General features: G+C 44.3%; 3 protein-coding genes across 9 annotated transcripts; 1 reads left to right on the top strand and 2 right to left on the bottom strand.

The window, feature by feature from the left end:
- Positions 1-1,770: 1,770 nt before the first annotated feature.
- On the bottom strand, positions 1,771-7,470 carry LOC129824955 (G1/S-specific cyclin-D2-like). Of its 2 annotated transcripts, XM_055884557.1 has the most exons (6): positions 7,460-7,470; positions 6,398-6,477; positions 3,405-3,617; positions 3,076-3,291; positions 2,576-2,896; positions 1,771-2,315 (listed from the first exon to the last, which is right to left on the bottom strand). In XM_055884557.1, exons 2-6 carry the CDS (start codon positions 6,398-6,400, stop codon positions 2,166-2,168), a joined length of 903 nt encoding a protein of 300 aa, XP_055740532.1. In that variant the 5' UTR covers positions 6,401-6,477; positions 7,460-7,470; the 3' UTR covers positions 1,771-2,165. The 2 variants fall into 2 exon arrangements, with proteins under 2 accessions (XP_055740532.1, XP_055740524.1); XM_055884549.1 differs by lacking the exons at positions 6,398-6,477; positions 7,460-7,470 and having other exon boundaries at positions 3,405-6,310.
- Positions 6,413-16,191, bottom strand: LOC129824918 (TBC1 domain family member 17-like). Of its 3 annotated transcripts, none has more exons than XR_008754808.1 (18): positions 15,579-16,190; positions 14,343-14,438; positions 12,477-12,554; positions 12,277-12,394; positions 11,969-12,152; positions 11,582-11,693; positions 11,328-11,498; positions 11,009-11,134; positions 10,779-10,882; positions 10,571-10,665; positions 10,355-10,471; positions 10,116-10,216; positions 9,903-10,002; positions 9,577-9,674; positions 9,320-9,436; positions 9,142-9,228; positions 7,460-9,027; positions 6,413-6,477 (listed from the first exon to the last, which is right to left on the bottom strand). XR_008754808.1 is itself a non-coding variant. In XM_055884499.1 (18 exons), the coding sequence occupies exons 1-17, from the start codon at positions 15,606-15,608 to the stop codon at positions 8,833-8,835; spliced, it is 1,929 nt and encodes a 642-aa protein (XP_055740474.1). In that variant the 5' UTR covers positions 15,609-16,191; the 3' UTR covers positions 6,878-8,711; positions 8,784-8,832. The 3 variants fall into 3 exon arrangements, 2 of the variants coding, with proteins under 2 accessions (XP_055740474.1, XP_055740460.1); XM_055884499.1 differs by lacking the exon at positions 6,413-6,477 and having other exon boundaries at positions 6,878-8,711; positions 8,784-9,027; positions 15,579-16,191; XM_055884485.1 differs by lacking the exon at positions 6,413-6,477 and having other exon boundaries at positions 6,878-9,027.
- Positions 16,192-16,258: 67 nt separating this feature from the next.
- LOC129824934 (uncharacterized) lies at positions 16,259-22,303 on the top strand. 4 transcript variants are annotated; one of them, XM_055884526.1, is made up of 7 exons: positions 18,321-18,831; positions 19,584-19,821; positions 20,006-20,411; positions 20,509-20,773; positions 20,857-20,940; positions 21,015-21,187; positions 21,283-22,303. In XM_055884526.1, exons 3-7 carry the CDS (start codon positions 20,031-20,033, stop codon positions 21,418-21,420), a joined length of 1,041 nt encoding a protein of 346 aa, XP_055740501.1. In that variant the 5' UTR covers positions 18,321-18,831; positions 19,584-19,821; positions 20,006-20,030; the 3' UTR covers positions 21,421-22,303. The 4 variants fall into 4 exon arrangements, with proteins under 4 accessions (XP_055740484.1, XP_055740501.1, XP_055740510.1 ...); XM_055884509.1 differs by lacking the exon at positions 18,321-18,831 and adding an exon at positions 16,259-16,532 and having other exon boundaries at positions 19,584-20,411; XM_055884535.1 differs by lacking the exon at positions 19,584-19,821.
- The last annotated feature ends 983 nt before the right edge of the window (positions 22,304-23,286 follow it).

Genomic DNA, 23,286 nt, shown 5'->3' with positions numbered 1-23,286 from the left:
GATATGAGTCTGGAAGGAGAGTTTGCAGTCTAGCCAGACACCTAGGTACTTATAGATGTCCACATATTCTAGGTCGGAACCGTCCAGGGTGGTGATGCTAGTCGGGCGTGCGGGTGCAGGCAGTGAACGGTTGAAAAGCATGCATTTGGTTTTACTAGCGTTTAAGAGCAGTTGGAGGCCACGGAAGGAGTGTTGTATGGCATTGAAGCTCGTTTGGAGGTTAGATAGCACAGTGTCCAAGGAAGGGCCGGAAGTATACAGAATGGTGTCGTCTGCATAGAGGTGGATCAGGGAATCGCCCGCAGCAAGAGCAACATCATTGATGTATACAGAGAAAAGAGTCGGCCCGAGAATTGAACCCTGTGGTACCCCCATAGAGACTGCCAGAGGACCGGACAACATGCCCTCCGATTTGACACACTGAATTCTGTCTGCAAAGTAGTTGGTGAACCAGGCAAGGCAGTCATTAGAAAAACCGAGGCTACTGAGTCTGCCGATAAGAATATGGTGATTGACAGAGTCGAAAGCCTTGGCCAGGTCGATGAAGACGGCTGCACAGTAATGTCTTTTATCGATGGCGGTTATGACATCGTTTAGTACCTTGAGCGTGGCTGAGGTGCACCCGTGACCGGCTCGGAAACCGGATTGCACAGCGGAGAAGGTACGGTGGGATTCGAGATGGTCAGTGATCTGTTTGTTGACTTGGCTTTCAAAGACCTTAGATAGGCAGGGCAGGATGGATATAGGTCTGTAACAGTTTGGGTCCAGGGTGTCTCCCCCTTTGAAGAGGGGGATGACCGCGGCAGCTTTCCAATCCTTGGGGATCTCAGATGATACGAAGGAGAGGTTGAACAGGCTGGTAATAGGGGGTGCGACAATGGCGGCGGACAGTTTCAGAAATAGGGGGTCCAGATTGTCAAGCCCAGCTGATTTGTATGGGTCCAGGTTTTCCAGCTCTTTCAGAACATCTGCTATCTGGATATGGGTAAAGGAGAAGCTGGGGAGGCTTGGGCGAGTAGCAGCGGGGGGGGGGGGGGCGGGGCTGTTGGCCAAGGTTGGAGTCGCCAGGAGGAAGGCATGGCCAGCCATTGAGAAATGTTTGTTGAAGTTTTCGATTATCACGGACTTATCAGTGGTGACCGTGTTACCTAGCCTCAGTGAAGTGGGCAGCTGGGAGGAGGTGCTCTTGTTTTCCATGGACTTTACAGTATCCCAGAACTTTTTGGAGTTAGAGCTACAGGATGCAAATTTCTGCTTGAAAAAGCTGGCCTTTGCTTTCCTGACTGACTGCGTGTATTGGTTCCTGACTTCCCTGAACAGTTGCATATCGCGGGGGCTCTTCGATGCTATTGCAGTTCGCCACAGGATGTTTTTGTGCTGGTCGAGGGCAGTCAGGTCTGGAGTGAACCAAGGGCTATATCTGTTCTTGGTTATGCATTTTTTGAACGGAGCATGCTTGTCTAATATGGTGAGGAAGTAACTTTTAAAGAATGACCAGGCGTCCTCAACTGACGGGATGAGGTCAATATCCTTCCAGGGTACCCGGGCCAGGTCGATTAGAAAGGCCTTTCCTTTCCTTCCTTATTCCTTATCTTATGAAAAACACCCACATATGGGAAGTACAGTTATTGTTTTGAAGTTAAATAAGGTAATAAATAAATAAATGACATTGTATTTCATTTACATTGTAAGGGTGTCTTATTTCCATAAGGGTGTGTGTCCATCACACACATCACATATAAAGAGAAAATAAATAAAATATCAAATTCCAACAGGTAAAAAGTATGTATTTATTTAATTAAAATAGATAGCTATGCATATTATTTAATCAATTACCTTGTCACTTCACATACAAACACAAACAATTGTGAATTGAAATAAATTAACATTATGTAATTGCACATAATAAATAAATTGATAAATAATAGATTAAGGACATACTATCAACAACATAATGACAAAGAATCACAGTCATGAAATAGATAATAAATATGGCACAAGAAACACAATGAATAAATAAACAATATTCAATTAAAATATTATTAAATTAAAATATGATAATAAATTGTAGAGCATTTGAGGTCATAAAGAGTTGATATCAGTTTCACTGATGAGCTACATGCAGGACTTTGATTGATTCGCGCTTGCCTCACACAATTTAGTGTTTAGAAATCAATCTCTCTCATATCAGTAGGAGTGCCTGCTCTTTCATCCTCTATTTCTCCATCCTTCTCCATGGCACTGTCTTGGAGTCCACCTCTGAGCCGTTGTTTGAGGGCAGCTTCTATCAATTCACTGTAACACTGCAACACCATCTGTGATCAAAGAAGAAAGATAAACACAGATTAGGATTAAAACCAGTACCCTTCCAGTCACACTAACCATATCACAACCAATCTGTAACTCAAACACTTAGTTCAGTGGTCCTTTATTTCCAGTCCCATTTTCACCTCTAAATCAGTCTTTCACTCAGCATTGCTATTGAGTAAAGTTAAACTGCAGCTCCTGGCTGTAATACAACCGATATGCTGAGATATTTTATGTAGAGATATTAGAGATACTGCTAGGCACTTACCAGGTCAGTCTGACACAGTTCTGCCAGTGTAGCACTCATATGACCCAGATGGCCTGGACCCTTGTTGCCCAACCCCCGGAGGGCAGAGTTCAGCGCTGCCGCAGCAACCAGAGATGGAGGGGCTCCCAGGAAACGGTAGTCGCAGACACACATGGCAACCAGGGTGTCACTATGCCGACGCAGTGTGGAGAAGAACTCCTCTGTGTCTGTCTTTCCATCCTTCCTCTCCCCTACAGGGGGAAGGAAATGTGGAATGAAGTCCTGAGGGGTTACCGCAGCAACGTCCCATCGAAGAGTCGCAAGGATGACACGTTCCATCTCCTTATGATGAAAGGGCAAGAACATCAATATACATGTGTTTATGTGTAAAAACATGTGTTTATATAGCCCACTGAATACAATGCATATAATAATACAGAGATGGTTTGCATTCACAAGGTCCACCATATTGTCACAGAGTTTTGAAAGTGTCTCTCCTCTATATCAAAATGGTGACCTACCCATATGTTGGAGGGCAGGAAGCTGTACTCAGCTGCAGCACAAAGAGAGTCAGCAGAGATTGTGTCACACTCTGTTAGTTTGGAGGCGATGAGGATGCAGGCTGCAGCCAGGCAGTAGGGTGAGACAGGGAGAGACAGGGAGGCAGACAAGAAGCGGTCCAACATAGAGACAGACAGGGGAAACACTGTTTCGTCACAGCCACGCTCACAGCATACCTAGTAGAGAGACCAACAGGAGAGAATCAATTAGTGCCTCATCACAGTATACCAAAGACATTCATGTGGGGAAAAAGAGATGAAAATGGAATCCAGAGAATGAAAGTTCATACTTCCATAACCCACTTGGCGAGCTCCTCTCTGCGCTCCGGCTCTCTCTGGATGAGGGCGACGTAGAAGCCGGAGGGCAGATATCTCTCTTCCACCTGTAGCAGCCTCTGGATGATCCGCTGCCCAGACACGCTGGGGTCCCAGGGGGCCCGGAGCTGTGACTGGCCCCTGGCCTGGCCCTGCTGGGCTCCCTGGCCTTGCTGGCCTCGGACTTCCTCCTCACACCACAGAGACACAGACACAGACATCCCTCAGCTCAGCCCACACACACAACTACCTCGGTGGGTTTGTGTTCCTCTCGGTCCAGAAAGTGGGATACAACAAGTCAATGTTACTCTGTCAGTGTAAGGAGAGAGAATGTAGGACCAATATGTGTGCTGAAAATCTGCAACTAATCCAACTCAATTGAACTCTCTTCTTGTCACTGCTATGTTGGATGTCCTTTTATTTCCTCGCCCCTCTGTATGTGTGTGTTCCTGTGTGGTGCTGGTGTGAATCTTAGCCCGAACCTCCTCTGGCTGGGTTTTATAGCCCCCAGAGAAAGAGAGTGACAGAGAGGGTGTGCTGAAGAGGGAATGAAAGGAAAAGAGGGTGGTAACATAGTGACTGACATAAAATAATAAAAAGACAACAATGCTGTCTGTACAACAATGGCATCAACAGGTGGAGAGAGGGAGAAAATAGAGAAGGAGAGAGAGGGAGGGAGGAGATAGGGTGCAGACAAGAGAGGGAGGGGCCCGCAGGGACAGAGCAACAGCTTGCCCCCAACAGTGAAAAAGAGAAGGGAGAAGGGAGAAAAGGGAGGAGAGAAAAGGTCATCTCCAAACTCTGACAATGGGAATGGATAACATGAGTAGTAGGTTGTTTGTTTACAATAATAGAGGGGGAAAGAAAAAAGATGGAAATATATCTTCTCAAACTGAAAGTTCCAAATTCTTTCCCATTAAATAATAGAAACTATATAGAGAAATTAGAGATAATAATTGCGGATAATTGGAAAAGCAACGTGAGGGTTTATGCTGTGTTGAATGGTTGCATTTTTACAAAATCCTTTTATAAATCTTTTTGCCCTGTCCTGTTTGTAGCTATACAGTATTTATAGTGCTACAAACTAATATATATGTATAAAGATTTCCGGCCTCTAAATGTCTAACTTTTGGCATGAAACTCTCTCTCTCTAGTGCCCAGAACTCTCTGAGGAATCTCATTGTCAAAGCAACCTGTGTCCCGTCACTCTACTCTACCACCCCACCCCACCCCACCGCTTCCTGGCCTGTGGCAATCTGCTCCCCCTGTTTAAAGAGCAGTGAATCCACTGGGGAGGACAGGGTGAGGTATGAGCAACAGACAGTAGAGCAGGCAGGTCAATGAGTCGTATTGTCTCCTTTACAAATCAGTGTCAGACACCAGCCCCTGGCCTTCTGCTGGGTCCTCTCTCTCTGACACATTCACTGGACAGCAGACATACTCTCACATGCTCCTCAGGGACTCCCCTGACGGTCACCATGGGGTCACACTTACGAGTAGTGAATTCAGATTCTATTTGACACAGTGAGTCACTACAGGTGGTTTAAGGGACACATGAGGGCTTATGTTTCACAGAGACATTTGGGAAGCACTGAAAATGAAACAATTACACACCTCTTGAATCAGCCTTAAAATATCATAAGACAAAAGCATAAATTAAGGTTAGCTTGTATTTTTTACTTGATTAAAGGGGAAATCTTCACATCAGAACCCAAAATATTAGCTTGTTTTATCCCAATGGTTGTAAACAAAGTAAATGCAAACCCTGGACATGGTCTATATATGCAGTGCAGTCTTTATATAGCTCTGTCTTTGAATTTGAGAGTTGTTACATTTCTTCAGCCCCCTCCCTTAGCTTTTTACCAAAACAGGGGCGGGGACTTTACTGTTTCAACTGCTGATTGCCGCTTTAAATCAATCACTATGATCAGACCTTCAAATAGATATGTTGTAATAGAGTTGTTTTCCTTTAAAATAGTATCTGTTTAATGCAAATGTTTAGCTGGAATGTATTTTCTGTTTCTCACTAACATTTACTGTGGAAAGTCAAAGCATAATTTCTGAGTCCTTTTGTTGAATCTCTTCAAAGTCAAGAGATTTTCATTGCTGAAATATTCCTCTATCCCTCTTAATCATTAGTCATCTGTGTGTGTGTTATTCATGGCTGCACATTTGCTGGAAAACCCCAAGAAGAATGCAAAAGGCATTCTTCTTTAGTAAGAGCACACTTATCTGGTACTTGAGATTTAAACCACAGACTTGATCTCCTCTGAGGTCTCAAACACTCCAGATAAAAACCATTCCAAGCGGTAACACAATCACAACAAGAGAGATTATCACCCCAACACACTGGGACCATTGTAGAATTAGAGGGGATGATGGCTGTTGAGAGAGACATCATCCATAAACAGTGATTGGATTAGCACTGAACACAGATTGAGTTTGAATGAGAGCCAGAGTGAGTTTGGCTGTGGGAGTCAGAAGAGGTCAGGTCAGAAGAGAGAGCAGAGAGGAGCGTGGGGAAAAGAAACAGAGTGACAGATTGCCGGCCTGTTTAAGTACCCTGCTAAATTCATACATTGCAGCTGTATTCAAACTGAGACAGAGGAGAGGGAAGGAGGGAGAGAGGGGGACGGAGAGACGCATGGACGACCCAGTCGGTCTTGAGAGGGGGGTGTGTTTCTCCACCCCTCATTTTCCACCTCATTGCCCGGGACAGTGGAGGACAGAGATCCCTTTTCACCTCACAGACACCTGCTGACAGGGAGGGGAAGGGGGTCTGCTCACTCAGTTAACACAGTGCATAAACCATCCTACAAAACTGATTAACAACACTTTATCACTCAGAACTAAGTCAACCAACTAGGTGCTTTTGACACATTTCTGGCAAATGAGCTGTGTTTTAAACTTAACTTTATTAGTTTACAACAATAACTACAGTGTAAACAACAAGAGTATCAAAACTCACCATCTGACAAGACAATATTTGAATGAACCTTTATTTCAACAGGAAGTCATTAAGATCCAGGCCTCTTTTCCAAATGAGCCCTGCAGAACACATAAAATACCATTATTAAAATATGAAATGAAATCAATAAATAGTAATACAATCAAACAGTTACCCCAACAAACAGTTTCCCCGACAAACAGTTACCCCACTTCAAATACATACTTGTATTTTAGGTTTCCGGTAAATCTTTCATTGTTTGCAATTCGATCTCTCTCTTATACGTACTAGCATTTCCACATCTAAAACTTCATATGGAACTGAGATGAGGGAGAGGGCATGGACCAGTCATGCATTAAGATTCATGGGAGTGTTAGGATGAATAGTTTGGGAGGGTAGTGGAGGGTTAACAGAATTGTGTGGGGGGGGGGTCACACTGTCTGGTGGGAACATATGACTAGTAAAACAACATTCAAAAGAAATGGTCAATTTCACCAGTAATTGATTGTTTTTGTACCCTTTATTTGGTAAGATTCAGCAATTTCAGGTAAGTGAAAATATTGTTATGACATAATACCGGTAGTTAAAAACCTTAAACATTATAGTACTGCATGTATAACACTCTATAAGGCAGGCATTTTATAGTACTTGTAATGCTCTGTCAGTAAGATTATTCTTCATATTATATTTAGAAGACTTAGCGTGAGAAGGACAGCAAAAGAGAGGAGAGCACGGATAGAAGGAACAGGAGAACTAATGCAGTTTAGACCACAATGATACACCATTAAAAAGAGACAAATGTGCTGAGAAATTGTTTTATCCCTGTCTTTCTAACAGACAATTTTAAAATGGAAGCATTTCACACAAAGAAGAATTTGTAAGAATCTTTTTTTAAAGACAAAGAAATTCTCACAAGACAGGTACACAAATGGAAATATAAATGACTGGACAAGTATTTTGTGTGAATCCAATTAAGGGAAACAAAAAAATGTATTGCGGTATTTATATAAAGACAATGCACTGCATATATAGACCATTTCAATATTTTGGGATAGTTACATTCATGAAAAAACAACCTCTCACCGTTCACTGGATAATGCCCCGTCTGTCAGAGATGGTAACAGTCTGCAACCTCTCACCGTTCACTGGATAATGCCCCGTCTGTCAGAGATGGTAACAGTCTGCAACCTCTCACCGTTCACTGGATAATGCCCCGTCTGTCAGAGATGGTAACAGTCTGCAACCTCTCACCGTTCACTGGATAATGCCCCGTCTGTCAGAGATGGTAACAGCCTGCAACCTCTCACCGTTCACTGGATAATGCCCCGTCTGTCAGAGATGGTAACAGTCTGCAACCTCTCACCGTTCACTGGATAATGCCCCGTCTGTCAGAGATGGTAACAGTCTGCAACCTCTCACCGTTCACTGGATAATGCCCCGTCTGTCAGAGATGGTAACAGTCTGCAACCCTCATCGTGTACTACAGTACATTATCAAACTCTCTCTCCTATGCCCCATATCATCCAATATACAATCAGTGGCCAGTTTATTAGGTACACCACCCCATTCACAAAAATGGTTAGCTCCTACAGTGAGTGTCATGGCCTGCTATATAAAGCAGGCAGGCATTCAGTTACTGTTCCATTGAATGTTAGAATGGGCAAAACAAGTGACCTAAGCGACTTTGAGTGCGGTATGACCGTTGGTGCCAGGTGCACCGGTTCCAGTATCTCAGAAACGGCCACCCTTCTGGGCGTTTTGTGCAGGACAGTGTCCAGGATTTACCGAGAATGGTGCGGCAGCAGCAGTCCTGTGGGCGAAAACAGCTCTTTGAGGAGAGGTCGAAGGAGAATGGCAAGAATCATGCAAGCTAACAGGCAAATAACGGCGCAATACAACAGCGGTGTGCAGAACGGCATCTTGAACCGCTGAACTCGTCGGTCCTTGTCACGGATGGGCTATTGCAGCAGACGACCACACCAGGTTCCACTCCTATCAGTTAAAAACAAGAAGAAGCGGCTCCAGTGGGCACGCAATCACCAACACTGAACAATTGAGGAGTAGAAAAACATTGCCTGGTGCGACAAATCACGATTCCTGTTGCATCATGCTGACGACAGAGTCAGGATTTGGTGTAAGCAGCGTGAGTCCATGGACCCATCCTGCCTGGTGTCAACGGTACAGACTGGTGGCGGGTAAAGTAATGGCATGGGGAATGTTTTCCTTCGCACATGTTAGGTCCCTTGATATCAATTGAGCAACGTGTCCATGTCCCAAATGATTCAAGCTGTTATGGAGGCAAAAGGGTGTCCAACCCAGTACTAGATGGGTGTACCTAAAAAAAAATAAAAAAAATGTTTAAAAACCTGGCCATTGGGCGTATATCTTCCTATATGAAACACCTCACATTGGTTAATGGCTTTCTCTCCTCATGTCAATCACCCTGTCCTTCAGAGTTACGGGTAGGTAGGGCGAGGGCGTGCTGCTGCAGCAGCAGTGCTGTTACTTGACTGGCTCGTTTCCGTAGCTGCTGCCTGTGATTGGCTGAGAAGCTGCTGTGTCTCGTGTGACTCTGATTCTGGGCTCGTCTCGTCATCAGGGCTGGGGGGAACGTACAGACCAATGACCTCCTGCACCTTCACCGGCAGCTCCTGAGAGACAGAGAAGGAATGGAGAGAGGAGAGGTTAGATCAGTTAGATGACAATACACAATGTTAAATATATCATGTCCAAATGAATGTATCCTCCTCAAAGATATTCCCTACTTTGCAGCAGGCCAGCTGTAGGTAGTTAGCTTCTGCTCCTCGTAGGACTGTCTGCAGATCCAGCTTCATGGTCAGTTCATTGATGTGCTGCACATAGAGAAACATACAGTCGTTAGTACTGTACACACAAACAAATAGACATCATTAAGAAAAATAACTTCAAACATTTCCAACAAACCTTCAAAATAGTGTTGAAGTCGTGGTCAGAGCCGATGAACTCCCCCCTCTGTGATTCCAGAATGGAAGCGGCCATCAGCAGATGGAAGTTTTCACAGGGCAGACGAGTCCAAAGAACCTAGTACAGAACAGTGCGTTCACTGTGTGTTTACTTACATATACTGTAAAACGAAGGGTGTTTTTTCCATATAGTGTGTAGAGCCTACATGCGAGTGTTTCTAATGAGTGTTGTGTGTTGAGTAGTATCCACCCACTCACCTCCCAAAGGGACAGGATGTCCTCGAAGGAGAACTCTCTCTTAAACCAGATCAGTAACCAACGGAAACAGAAGCACAGAGAGCCACTGTCCTGGGAGTCTGAAAGAGAGACAACATAATAACATAACAATGTGAAGAATTGACTATGTCAATGGATTACGCATCCAGGTAGTTACATAACACACCCTGAGTTAAGGTAAAATATAATCAATTGGCTGATTGGAGAATTGACTGCATGATGAATGTCTACCTCACTGAGTAATAACACGTTTGGGTTATGGTGAAGTGTGAGAGAAACACAGTAACTGGGTGATAGTCATTGTTTACCCAGGTAGTCAAGGAGCTCAGGGTCCAGAGCCTTCATCAGCAGGCTGAGCTGAAGGAGCTGCTGCTTCATGGCCTCCTGAGACTCCTCAAAGTTCTGGTGCTGAGGGCCGGAGAGAGAGAGAACATTAAAAGAGTGTATAAATGTATAATGTTATGTTTTAACACTCTTATGTGGTAATATATGAGTATTTAACAAGAGAGTAAGGTGCTTACCACCATCTCCATAAAACCTGTCAGACACCAGAAAGACTCCACTTCGTTCTGAGTGACAAAAAGGAGAGGAGCCAAGAGGTCACTCATCCCCTGGACATAGCCTGCAGGGAGAGAAAGAGAGAGACAACAGGAACCACAAGGAGAGAGGAGAGTCAGGTGTGAGATATTGATAATAAATAGTTTAAATGTGATACAACGGCTTTGAACATTCAAGTGTAAGGACAAGGGGAGTGGCTTACCCAGATCAAAGTTGAACATGCAGTATGTCATCAGCACGTCATTGAGAAGAGTCAGGCCTGGGTTGTCGTTGCCAGAGAAGAAGGTGTTGTGTCTGTCCGTCCGACTCACGTCCCTTTCTGTCCAATCAAAACAACATGAACAGATAAGTAACAAATCATAAAATGTGTGTCAACCAATGACGCGTGAGATCATGTTTAACAGACAGCAACACCGACCTATCAGGCTGCGATATCCTCTGAGGAGGGAGTTCCTCATCTCCTGCTCTTCACTGACTGACTTCCACTGAACCTTCATTCTGAAATACTCATCTCTGAAGACAGAGAAACACAGAGGCGTTGAGATGAATTTACTCACTCCCGTTTAGACAACAGTCCCAGTCTGTGGTAAGAGAGCCATAACAAGCGAGGGAGATAAGAGACTAACGTTTTCATCCTCAGAATGTCCTCCCTCTCTTTCACAGTACTATTCCAGGGATAGAAACCCAGCAGAAACTTCCACACGTCCTTCCTCAGGGATGGTGTGATACCCTAGGAGAGGGAAAGGAGGGATGGTTTGAATGACATGGTGTAGACACTGTACAGCAAAACACATTTGGATGGAAGATGGTGTCAGGTGTTTTTTTACAAGAGAGGAATTATACTGTAAGGTCTTACCCCCCTGAAGACCAGCTCTTTGATTTGCTGTGGGTCCTTCACACGCCCCTCTGGGTCCAGGAACTCCTCCCATTTGTCGAGAGGCTGTCCCCTGGTTACGTCTGGTTTAGGGCCAAGCTCCACCCCCTGGTGCCACCAAAAAGAGAACTCAACATTGATATCGCCATCTGTAATTTATAGCCAACATCTGGATGCTATCGCCATCCGTAGGTTACAGACAACATCTGGATGCTATAAAGTGAGGTCCTCTTCTCCATCTACTCCACAGATGTCAGGGCTAGTGATGAGTTTACATCTCCACCCCCATCCCCCCACTTACACAGGTGATGAGCTCAAAGCCTGGTTCGTCGTCAGCTGAGGGGGGCCCATGGTGGTCCTGAGGGCCACGGGGGTGGAAGGGGGAATCTGGTGGTCGTAGAGCCCCTCTGAAGAAATTGGTGACCTTGGAGAATCCCCCAAAGGTGGTGGCATAAGGGTCCTGAATAAACCGCTGGGAACAAAGAGATTAATAAAATTATAAACACACACATTACACCTTCTCAAAGAATAGCACACACAAAACACAAGACTTACAGAGACGAGGTCGGAGCTTCCATCGTCAAAGAGGTGCAGCTCATCAAAGGACTGAGAGAGAGCCCCAGAGTCATGGGGATATGCTAGGAAGAGACGACCATCTACAGGTGATCTAAAACAAGAGAAAAACACAGTCAGGCAGATAGTAAGAGACACAGACAGCGACAGAGAAGATATAGAAGCTCAGAATAAAAGAAAACGCTAGCAAGAAAGAGAGAGAGAGAGATAGTATGAAAAAGACGCTTCAAAATATATGTAGTAAGGGGTTGGGTACAACAGCTGCTAAACTCTACTGTTCAGAGTCCAGTTAAATCCCAGTGAAATGCCTTGAATTCCTCCGAGGCATTGATCTGAGAGAGGGAGAGCTGGCTGTCTGCTGCTACTCACGGGGCCAGGATGATGTAACGCTGCAGGGCCCTCAACAGCTCCCTGGTACCCCCCCTGTGGAAGTGCAGAGGAGGGAGGGGGTGGCCACCCCTGCTGGTAAAAACCAGGAAGTTACGGCCCAGGGAGAAACGGGACCGTCGCAGAGAGTACAGCTCCGACAGAGGCAGGGAGAACGACCACTGGCCTGGGAACAGAGATGGAGACATCAACATCAAGAATAGCACTATACACTTGCTGCACCACACTTGTGAGTATAGCCTAGTATGAGAACTACAAACGCAGAAGGCAAGTTATAAAAGTCTACGTACTTGTCTCTTTGACGGGGGGGTGCTCTCTGATTCGGTCTCTCTTCACTGTGCTGATGACTGCCCAGTCTGGCTCGTAGCCAGGGTCAAAGTTGGTGTCCTCCACCCCTCCTTCTCCATCCTAACAGGAAGACAGGCCGTATATAAAGAACATGAAGAAAACAGAGTGATGTGTGTCACTAGTGTATTAAACAAGCGCTCACCTTTTTAGTGTAGAATACAGCAGCCGCATTGCGGCCCTCGTCCTCTAGTGCGCTCCACTCCAAAGCTGGCTCCCCACCCTGTAAACATAGACAAGCAGCTTAGTCTAGTCCAGAATAATGTGTGATAGCCTAAAGCTAAGAAGAAAGGACATACTGTATATGATCTATAGGCCTATGTGTTTGACTAAAGAAAGCAAAACAAAGTTACTGATGACAAAGACTTCCACCACAGGGATGAGTACACTTTGAATATGACTAGAATTGGTTTTCGATCAACCAATAGTCATATTTTTATTTCTTTTTACCCCTTTTTTGTGATATACATTGGTAGTTACAGTCTTGTCCCATTGCTGTAACTCCCGTACGGACTCGGTAGAGGCGAAGGTCGAGAGCCATGCGTCCTCCGAAACATGACCCCGCCAAGCCACACTGCTTCTTGACACACCGCTCACTTAACCCAGAAGCCAGCCTCACTAACGCGTTGGAGGAAACATCGTCCAGCTGGCGACCGATGTCAGTGCGCATGTGCCCGGCCCGTCACAAGGAGTCGCTAGAGCGCGATAGGACAAGGACATCCCAGCCAGCCAAACCCTCCCCTAACCCAGACGACACTGGGCCAATTGTTCACCGCCTCATGGGTCTCCAAGTCACGGCCGGCTGCAACACAGCCTGGGATCGAACCCGGGTCTGCAGTGACGCCACTAGCACTGCGATGCAGTGCCTTAGATTGTTGTGCCACTCTGGGGGCAATATTTTCATATACAGTGAGCTCCAAAAGTATTGGGACAGTGACAATTTGTTGTTGTTTTGGCTTTCTTCTCCAGCACTTTGGACATGATACAATGATGAGTTAGAAAGTTATCATACCCCCAAGACATGCTAACCTCTCACCATTACAGTAACAGGAGATGTTAGCATTTGAGGGGATATGATATTTATGCATCTAACGTTCTCACTCATCATTATTCACAACTCATTAAGGATTATCCGTGATCATAGTAGCATCCACAATAATGTGAGGTGTTTAGAAACATATTGTATTCTTATTTACAATAAAAAAGTGACTCCAAAATGACAAAATACATTATTTACCATAAATTTCTATTGGGCACAAAATCTGAATCTAATCTGAAACGCAACCAAAACAAACAGCAAATGTATCCAATAAGTTTGTAGGTTCACAAGCTTAATGTAATGATTGCATGCTAGGAATATGGGACCAAATACTAAAATGTTGACTACTTTAATACACATAAGTGAATTTGTCCCAATACTTTTGGTCCCCTAAAAAAGTGCTGTAACTCCTAAGCGGGTGAAAATACCCTCAAATTAAAGCTGACAGAGTCTGCACCTTAACCTCATATTCATTGTATCATTTCATATCCAAAGAGCTGGAGTACAGAGCCAAAACAACAATAAATGTGTCACTGTCCCAATACTTTTGGAGGGGTGGGTATAATTTGTGGAACGTTCCAACAGGAATCTGTCTCAAAAACATTGTAAATAACAAAGTTGCCAACAAACAACGCTTACAAAGTTGTATAGCGGCAGAATAAGATGCCGGGTAGGGAGTGGGCTATTTCATTTTGTTTTTCACTTACCACGTTTTTTACAAAAAATGTCTGTCCTCACTCTGGTAGTCTATGGACAAACATTAAGAATACGCTACGTGGTGAGCTGATGCCTATTCGGCAGATAGTTAGCTAGGTGAATTGATCATGCTACTTTGTATGCATTGTTTGCTGGCAACCTCCTTGTACTTTACTTAGTTTTTGGACAGATTCCTTTTGGAACGTTCCACAAATTATACCCACCCCTTTTGGAGCTCACTGTAAATATGGTGTCTATGGGAGAAGCCCAACTTACCCGTTCCACTATACGGATGAATCCTGGGATTGTGGTGTCCTGGTTGCTCCTCTTGGCATTGGTGTGAAGGTACACCCCCTCCTTCTCAAACACCAGCTGTGTGACAAAACAACATATGCTATTAATAGAATATAATTTGCTGTGAAAACTAATGGCAAAATGTCATGTCATGGATTCCAGTGCAATGAATCAGAAAGTGTGATCGAGTGGGAATAGGGTGGGGAATGACAATCATATGACATCCCAAAGAGGATGAGTTAGCTGACTTTACTGTAGCCTTCAAAACAGAGTCACATGAACACTCAAAATAGAGTCACTCACACAGTGATTCCTGTGTGCCTGCCAGGGGTTTCTCCCAGGTAGTGTCTGGTACTGGTACTCCCTGTCTATAGCTCCATTCCTGTGTATTTTTTTCCTCTTGTGTTAGCATAATATTTTTAAACTCGGCATTGTTGGGAAGGGCTCGTAAGCAAGCGTTTCACGGTAAAGTCTAGGCCATTTGTATTCGGCGCATGTGACAAATAACACTTGATTTGTGTCTACTGCAGCTCAGAATCGAATTACCCTACTAGACTTAAACTGACTGAACCCAAATGGATAGATCTAGCTAGCTTCCATACAAATACAATATACCATCATATCTATCCTGAATATTACCCGAAATATATAATCAATAATAATTTGACAGCTGTGACATCAATTCAGGTGAAATATTACATAAGCCATCCTCCACCAACGAACTGCTCAAACGTTTAGTTAGCTAGATACCGTAATCACATTCACAGGGACGTTTACAATGCTAATTCTATGGAATGGGGATCCTCGGCCTCGGGACCCTTTCTTCACTGTAAACAGGTCTAACTACTATTAGTAGCTGTTAGAGAACCAGCAGTGTATATTGCTTTACATATTGAAGTCTGCCGTGGAAAATAGCACAGCTATGATGATATTTCTCGTGACCAATTTATTGAACAAGTAATATGTCACGGCAGCAAATATCAATTTAATCTGGAAATAATTATGAAGCTAGCTTGTTTGTTTGTTGTTATAACGTTAGCTAGCTAGTTAGCTAACTGTTACTGTAGTTACGTCAGCGTCCCCAAATATCACACGACTTTGTTGTGAAGGTGATAGTCTAGCTACAATGGTGATAACCGAGTTTATTTAGTTGGCGGCCCTTAAATACAGACCGAATCAGACGAAGACGAAATCTAAACTTCAATACATTGCGCTTACCTTGTGACTAGTCTCATCCTTTGGCTCCATTTTTCTTCCACTAGCCTTTTTTCCAAAACAATTGTCGTCAGGAGAAGACTTCCGCCTTCATATACTGCACCGTCTACGTTATACGTCAGTCAGGTGGTCAGGAACATCAAGCAATCATAGGTGGTGGCACGTCTAAATTGGAATAGATGCCGCGTTCATAACAACGGGGAACTCAGAACTGGGGAATCAGAAATCTCCGACTTCCGAGCGTTCAAAACAACGAGCTCCGACTCGGAAAAAACGATTAGAACAGTTATCAAACTCGGAATTCCAACTCAGGAAGTCGGGCCTCTTTCTAGAGCTCCGACTTTCCGACCTGAAGATCAGAGCTCACCGATGTCAGGATTTGACGTATTTTCCCAGTTGTTTTTAACTTGGCAAGAATGGTTCCAATATTTTTCCCACCATAATTTTTTCCCCATTGGGTATTTTAGAAACACTTAAAACAAGGCCTGTATTTCATTTAGGATTACGCTGGTGTGACGTTTTGATAACTGCGTGAATCTCTCTAGGACAAGGTGACTTATCAATATTTTCGCCTGTATTTACCCCCCAAAAAGGAAACGCTAATGAAGCTATTATAAAGAACTACAAATGCCATGCTAATCTGGATGAGACTGCTGAATTGAGGCAAAGGTAAAAATCTCTGTATTAAATATCTAAATGTAGTAATGAATAAATTGGCTAAATTTCTTTAAATGGACAATATTGTGAACTGTCTTGTGCAAGTATTAAATTGACGCAATAGCTGTTAACAAGGGTGTCAGCTAGCGATGATGTGCAGGAGCTTGCAGGGATTTGTAGTTTTGCATGATGTCCACCTTGATGTAATTAGCATTTTCGAATCTGAGAGTAAATAGAGCCGAATATACTGATAAGTCAACTTGTCCGAGATTTACATGATTATCAAAACGTCACACCAGGGTAAGCATACACGAACATAGCCCTTATGTGTTTCTGAAATCCCATATGGGAAAAATGTATGGTGGAAAAACGATTGGAACCATTTCTCTGTTTGACAACTAGGTTTTATGGGTATTCAAATCAAATTGTATTGGTCACATACATATATTTAGCAGATGTTATTGCGGGTGTAGCGAAATGCTTATGTTCCTAGCTCCAACAGTGCAGTAGTATCGAACGATACACACATCTCAAAGTAAATAATGGAATAAAGAAATATATAAATATAAGGACGAGCAATGTCGGAGTGGCATTGACTAGATTTTATTTCTTTATATTTTCTTTCACCTTTATTTAACTAGGCAAGTCAGTTAAGAACAAATTCTTATTTACAATGACGGCTAAACCCGGACAACGCTGGGCCAATTGTGCGCCGCCCTATGGGACTCCCAATCACAGCCGGTTGTGATACAGCCTGGATTCGAACCAGACGTCTGTAGTAACGCCTCAAGCACTGAGATGCAGTGCCTTAAACCGCTGGAATACATTATATACATATGAAATGAATAAAACAGTATGTAAAAATGATTAAAGTGACCAGTGTTACATTATTAAAGTGACATGTGATTCTATGTACATAGGGCAGCAGCCTCTAAGGCGCAGGGCAAGGTACTGGGTGGAGGCCAGCTATTGATGGCTATTTAACAGTCTGATGGCCTTGAAATAGAAGCTATTTTTCAGTCTCTCAGTCCCAGCTTTGATGCACCTGTACTGACCTCGCCTTCTGGATGATAGCGGTCGAACAGGCCGTGGCTCGGGTGGTGGATGTCCTTGATGATCTTTTTGGCCTTCCTGTGCCATCGGATTCTGTTGGTTTCCTGGAGGGCAGGCAGCGTGCCACTGGTGATGCGTTGGGCAGACCGCACCACCCACTGGAGAGCCCTGCAGTTGCAGGCGGTGCAGTTTCCATTCCAGGCAGTGATACAGCCGACAGGATGCTCTCAAATGTGCTTCTGTAAAAGTTTGTGAGGGTTTTAGGAGCGTAACCAAGTTTCTTCAGCCTCCTGAAGTTGAAGAGATGCTGATGCATCTTCTTCACCAAACTGTCTGTGTAGGTGGACCATTTCAGATTATCAGTGATGTGTACATCGAGTAACTTGAAGCTTTTCACCTTCTACACTGCAGTCCCGTCGATGCGGGCGTGCTCCCTCTACTGTCTCCTGAAGTCCACGATCAACTCCTTTGTTTTGTTGATGTTGAGGGAGAGGTTATTTTCTTGGCACCACTCCGCCAGGGCCCTCACCTCCTCCTTGTAGGCGGTCTCCTTATTGTGGGTAATCAGGCCTACTACTGTTATGACACCTCCACTGTGGGGCTCTATTCTTGCAATATTTGTCAGTTTCATGTAATTATGAAAATGGCAGTTTATTAGGCATCAGTGGTGGTAATTAAAACCCCAATGCGTATAGTGAAACACTTCTAACAAATGTATGAGTGACAGTGAGTATCCTGGTGCTGCCACCAATGTAGCAAAGAACAGAAAAATCACACTGAAAAACAAGTGGTTAGGACAGAGATAATTTAGACAGGGAGGCTGATGAAGGCAGCAAGTGGTTGTTGTTGTCTGTCTTCTCAAAGTTGCATCCCAGTTTTAGGACTCCCGAGTGGCACAGGGGGTCTAAGGCACTGCATCTGGCTATATAATACATTTGATTTTATCTCAGGGCTAGAGGCGTCATTACAGACTCTGGTTCGATTCCAGGCTGTATCACAACCGGTCGCGATTGGGAGTCCCATAGGGCGGTGCACAATTGGCCCAGCGTCGTTATTGTTTGGCCGGGGTAGGCTGTCATTGTAAATAAGAATTTGTTCTTAATTAACTGACTTGCCTAGTTAAATAAAAATGTAACGTTTTACTCTCCTCTCTTTCCTTCATCTGCACTGCAAAATTAGAAGACAGTTTAGGCGGGAATAATATAGAGATTGAAAAGCCTACCAAAAGCATTTGCTTCCACCTGTCAAGCTCTCCATCATGTCAGATCGGTGAGGATGAAGTAAATTATACCAGTAGAAGAAACCATGATAAACTATTGAGATGCAGCCAGCCCCAAGCCTCGTCCAAAAGCGCGTCCAAAACAAGACGAGTACGAGCCCGCCCACAGTCACGTGTAAAACGTGCGTCTCGTCTAGCGTCTCTAAACAGCAACGTCGGAGTCTAGGGGAGACTATTCTTGAGAGATGAAGAATCAGACAAAGAGGGATAAAGAAACAGTTAGAACTAGAAAAACGCTTGCAACAGACGAAATAAGGAACTGAATGTGTAAGCTGACTTCTGTTCTTTCTGTTTATTTGTGTCTGTGTGTGCTAGTGTCTCTGCAAAGGCGAGAAATGGAGGTGATATGTGTTCATGTTGGGAGGAGAGTGCACAGGAGACCAGTTGGCTAGCATGTTAGCAAACAAACAAGCACAAACAATCCGCAGTCATGAAAATTGCATTTTCATTTAAGTACTTTCCTGGTAGTAATAATCACAGGGATGACATTTAGAAACGAGCTGGGTAAGTCTAGAACAGGCAGTCACCCCACAAGGTTTTGGCAGAGACAGTTCTTATGCTAACGAATGCACGAGATTGAGGAAGGGGGGACGACGACGTTGAACTGCGACAGTTCGCGAGACGTAACGACAGGTGGACAACGTCTTCCCACGGTTAGCATAGGTCTATTTTGGAACATCCTCAAACTGCCACTGAGATATTGACCACTAAGATATTGACCATGAACTCAAGTCATGCAACAAGACAGTCTGACGTCAGAAAAGTTATATGGAATTGAAATGTATGTACAGTATTTGGATCATGTGCATTTGACAAATTCTATGCTTGAGTTTAGTGTAATCTAATTTCATGAAGTTTCAACATGCATAATTTTATGAGATTATCTGAATTCTGGTTTAGTGATAATCTAAATAGTGCCTAGCTAGTGACATCAGCTAATATTGCTATAATGACTAACAATGCAAACTTTTTTTTCTTCGAGCAACTCAAGCTTTATTTCTCCAATTTGTTTTTTCCAGGTAAAACCAGCAACATTTTCATTTATCTCTCCCCTAGTTCTCTCAGGCACACTGACATTAATAATATTAAACAATCACCTTGTGCCTCAAACCTGCTTTATAACAACTAAGGATAGTTTTATTTTTAGCTTAAACCAAACCAGCAATAGAAAAAGGATCCTAACGTTTCCTCAGATTAGCCAAAAGCAGATTCCAAAAACACATCAACACTACAGCCTACATTCCAGTGAGAAAAAAGGTAAACTTATCACAAGACTTGTTAACAAAAATATATAGTATTTAATATCAAACTGCTGGCTGAGTCCTACAGGTGCCTGATTACACTAACCTAAACAATTTTAGCTATTGATCAATAAAAACAGTTACAAAGCATCTATACGTTCCATAAAAGCTAGCCCTAATAAATTAAACACATCCAACAGTCATTGGCAGTCCTGTTTACCCATCATGGCCTCCATCACCCAATCATCTGACCCCGAGATCCCAGACAACCACAAAGAGAGCTGGCTGGCACTACTTGCCGCAGCGGAGGGATATTGTCAGAAGTCAGGCTGCGACCTGGCTATTCTTACAGCCTGTAAGAAGTTCTGGCCATCTGTAGTGGAGGGAGATGAGAGGAAGAGGGAAAGTGGCAGAGGCTTGCCTGCCGGAGGCCGGAAGTGGGATTTCTCCTATCACGTGTGGGGTCAGGGGGCTTTAGCTGAGTCTTCGCGGCGCTACATGGACGACATTGCGGTGCTGCACTCCACATCTATGCTAACGGCGCATAGATATACACGTCTAAGTGGAGGAGCTAAACTGGTAGTGGACATGCCCACTGACAGGGCGGTGAGTAGACTGACTGTCAGTCATTTTGTTCCATTCAATGTTGCTGTCATTCATAGTGCTGTGTGTGATCGTAAAGTTCTTAACTTCTCTTCCACAGGGCCTAACAGGTGAGGGTGGGGTGGGAACCATCAGTCCCAATACCACACTCTATTCGCAAAGCTACCCATCAATCTACCACTCAGGGGCTGTCATTGGCCAAGCTGCTGGGCAGCATGGGAATGGAGAGAGGGAGCGAGAAATGGCTGTGATGATAGAGGAGGCTGGACGAGGGAGAGACATTCCTGGAATTGGGGACTTGGAGGAAGAGTGTGAGGAAGAGGAGGATATGGACGAAAGGAGCCCTAATCTGAATGAGACTGCAGGTGAGACTACAGCTCTGTGGGACTATTTTTTTTTATCTCCAGGTCTGAATGACTTTGTAAATATTCATCTCTCTCTGCTTCAGGAGTGTTTTCCATGGATGAGGACTCGCTGTCTCGTGACTGTGAACCATTCTTTGAGTCCGATGGAGAGGAGGAGAGCACTGATGGTGAGTGTATGTGTGTAGTAATATGAGTTAATGATGATCTAATGCTCTTAATATGTGCCTCCTCTCTGCTCCAGGCTCGTTAAGTGAGGACTGTCCTCCTCCCCCGCGCAGCATGGCCATGGGGCAGTCGTTCTCATCCCGACACCCCAACCCCATGAACATGGCCCGCTCCCTCCCCGTGTCTGTTCCTGTGTGGGGATTCAAGGGCAACAGACCCCACCAGGGAGAAGGCCACAGTGGGGAACGGGTCAGTCAACCTTTATTTAAAAACATACAGCTCACTTTCTCTCCGTCAATCACTCATTCTGACACACATACCCACTAACTGTCTCTGTCTTGCAGGCTGGTGTAGCTGACCTGGATCATATTGCTGCCAGCATGAAGGCCCTGTTGGCCCCTGGAGCCAACGACGGAACAGAAATGTTTGGAGGACTACCTCGCCCTCGCCTCAACACGGGAGACTTCTCCCTCAAACACTGAGAGAGCCAAAGAAAGTGAGGGGATGAAGGAGTGAGAGAGTGTGTGTGGATGAAAGAGAGCCAATTGATTGGCTGGCAGGCAGAAAAGTACCCCTGTGTATTAGCTAATCACTAACCCGAAATTTGGTAGTAACAACAGTGAACCCAGAGAGGATTAATTGACATAACATATGCTCGTATACACACTGAGATCATTTTCAACACATTACATTACACCCGTATACACTTAAACACTACAAGACAACTCACTACACACAACTTAACTTCAAATGTGCTCATAGTGACCCACTGTACGGACCAACATGGACACTAACATATTGAAATGTTTCTAACTGACACAGGTGTTGACTGTTGTGGGACTTTGCCAAGTAGATTTGTGGAGGATGGGTCACCCTTCTAGAAATGGTTTGCTCTAGGTGGCTTTTTAACATGAAGCCTGTAGCTTTTCAAATTGTGAGTGAAGGGCACCATGTCTCCATGAAACATGCCTTTTGTACTTCTACCTTGCCAATGAATGACTGACTGGTAGAATGATAGTAAGTGTACAATCTCTGATATTGACACTATTATAATAATAATGTCCTCCAAATGTGTTGACTGTGAGAGCGAGAGAAAGCGGAGGAGGCGAACAGAGATGTATCTATCATCTCCCAACTTTTCAAAAGCAGATAAATGTTTTAATTTGAGTAGCTGTATGATTTAAATTAAGGAGCAACATCCGTGAATCAGGCTGTTTGTTCTGACACTGAATATTATTTGGATGCAGTATAATGGCTGTCCTAGAGAGGGCAGTATCAGATTAAGAACTATCCTGAACAGAAATAAACACATGTCAAGTGTTGGTCCCATGTTTCATGAGCTGAAATAAAAGGTCCCAAAATGTTTCCATACGCACAAAAAGCTTCTCTCATTTTGTGTACACAAGATAATCCATCCACAGGTGTGACATAAGCAGATAATTAAACAGCAATATAATTTCACAGGTGCACATTGTGCTGGGGACAGTAAAAGGCAACTCTAAAATGTTTAGTTTTGTCACACAACACAATGCCACAGATGTCTCAAGTTGAGGGAGCGTGCAATTGGCATGCTGACTGCAGGAATGTCCACCAGAGCTGTTGCCAGAGAATTTAATGGTAATTCCCCTACCATAAGCCGCTGCCAACATCATTTTAGAGAATTTGATAGTACGTCCAACCGGCCTCACAACTGCAGACCACATGTAACCACGCCAGCCCATGACCTCCACATCTGGCTCCTTCACCTACGGGATCGTCTGAGACCGGCTACCCGGACAATCATTTGTCAGAAACCGTCTCGGGGAAGCTCATCTGCGTGCTTGTCATTCTTACCAGGGTCTTGACCTGACTGACTAAAGTAGGTAAATGCTAGCCTCCAACGGCCACTGGCACGCAGGAGAAGTATGCTCTTCACGGATGAATCCCGGTATCAACTATAGCAGGCAGATGGCAGACAGTGTATGGCGTCATGTGGATGAGCTGATGTCAACGTTGTGAACCGAGTGCCCCATGGTGGGGTTATTGTATGGGCAGGCATAAGTTACGGACAATGAACACAATTGCATTTTATCTATGGCAATTTGAATGCATAGAGATACTGTGATGAGACCCTGAGGTCCATTGTCGTGCCATTCATCCACAGCCATGTTTCATTATGATAATGCATAGCCCCATGTCACAAGGATCTGTAAACAATTCCTGGAAGCTGAAAATGTCCCAGTTTTTCCATGGTTTGCATACTCACCAGACATGTCACCCATTGAGTATGTTTGGGATGCTCTGGATCGACGTGTACGACAGCGTGTTCCAGTTCCTGCCAATATCCAGCAACTTTGCACAGCCATTGG

The sequence above is a fragment of the Salvelinus fontinalis genome, chromosome 2 (genome assembly GCF_029448725.1).
Source record: "Salvelinus fontinalis isolate EN_2023a chromosome 2, ASM2944872v1, whole genome shotgun sequence".
Lineage (NCBI taxonomy): Eukaryota > Metazoa > Chordata > Actinopteri > Salmoniformes > Salmonidae > Salvelinus > Salvelinus fontinalis.
This window is presented reverse-complemented; position numbering and strand designations above follow the sequence as displayed.

Excerpts from the sequence above, each read along its gene's own strand:
- LOC129824955 (XM_055884549.1), bottom strand. The coding sequence starts at position 3,650 with ATGTCTGTGTCTGTGTCTCTGTGGTGTGAGGAGGAAGTCCGAGGCCAG. Across the intron at positions 2,897-3,075 it reads TCCTGCCCTCCAACATATGG|GAGATGGAACGTGTCATCCT; the intron begins GTAGGTCACCAT and ends TTTCATCATAAG. Across the intron at positions 2,316-2,575 it reads AACTGTGTCAGACTGACCTG|ATGGTGTTGCAGTGTTACAG; the intron begins GTAAGTGCCTAG and ends CTTTGATCACAG.
- LOC129824918 (XM_055884499.1), bottom strand. The coding sequence starts at position 15,608 with ATGGAGCCAAAGGATGAGACTAGTCACAAG. Across the intron at positions 10,217-10,354 it reads CATGTTCAACTTTGATCTGG|GCTATGTCCAGGGGATGAGT; the intron begins GTAAGCCACTCC and ends CTCTCCCTGCAG. Across the intron at positions 9,028-9,141 it reads TACAGCTGGCCTGCTGCAAA|GAGCTGCCGGTGAAGGTGCA; the intron begins GTAGGGAATATC and ends TCTGTCTCTCAG.
- LOC129824934 (XM_055884509.1), top strand. The coding sequence starts at position 20,031 with ATGGCCTCCATCACCCAATCATCTGACCCCGAGATCCCAGACAACCAC. Across the intron at positions 20,774-20,856 it reads TAATCTGAATGAGACTGCAG|GAGTGTTTTCCATGGATGAG; the intron begins GTGAGACTACAG and ends TCTCTGCTTCAG. Across the intron at positions 21,188-21,282 it reads AAGGCCACAGTGGGGAACGG|GCTGGTGTAGCTGACCTGGA; the intron begins GTCAGTCAACCT and ends TCTGTCTTGCAG.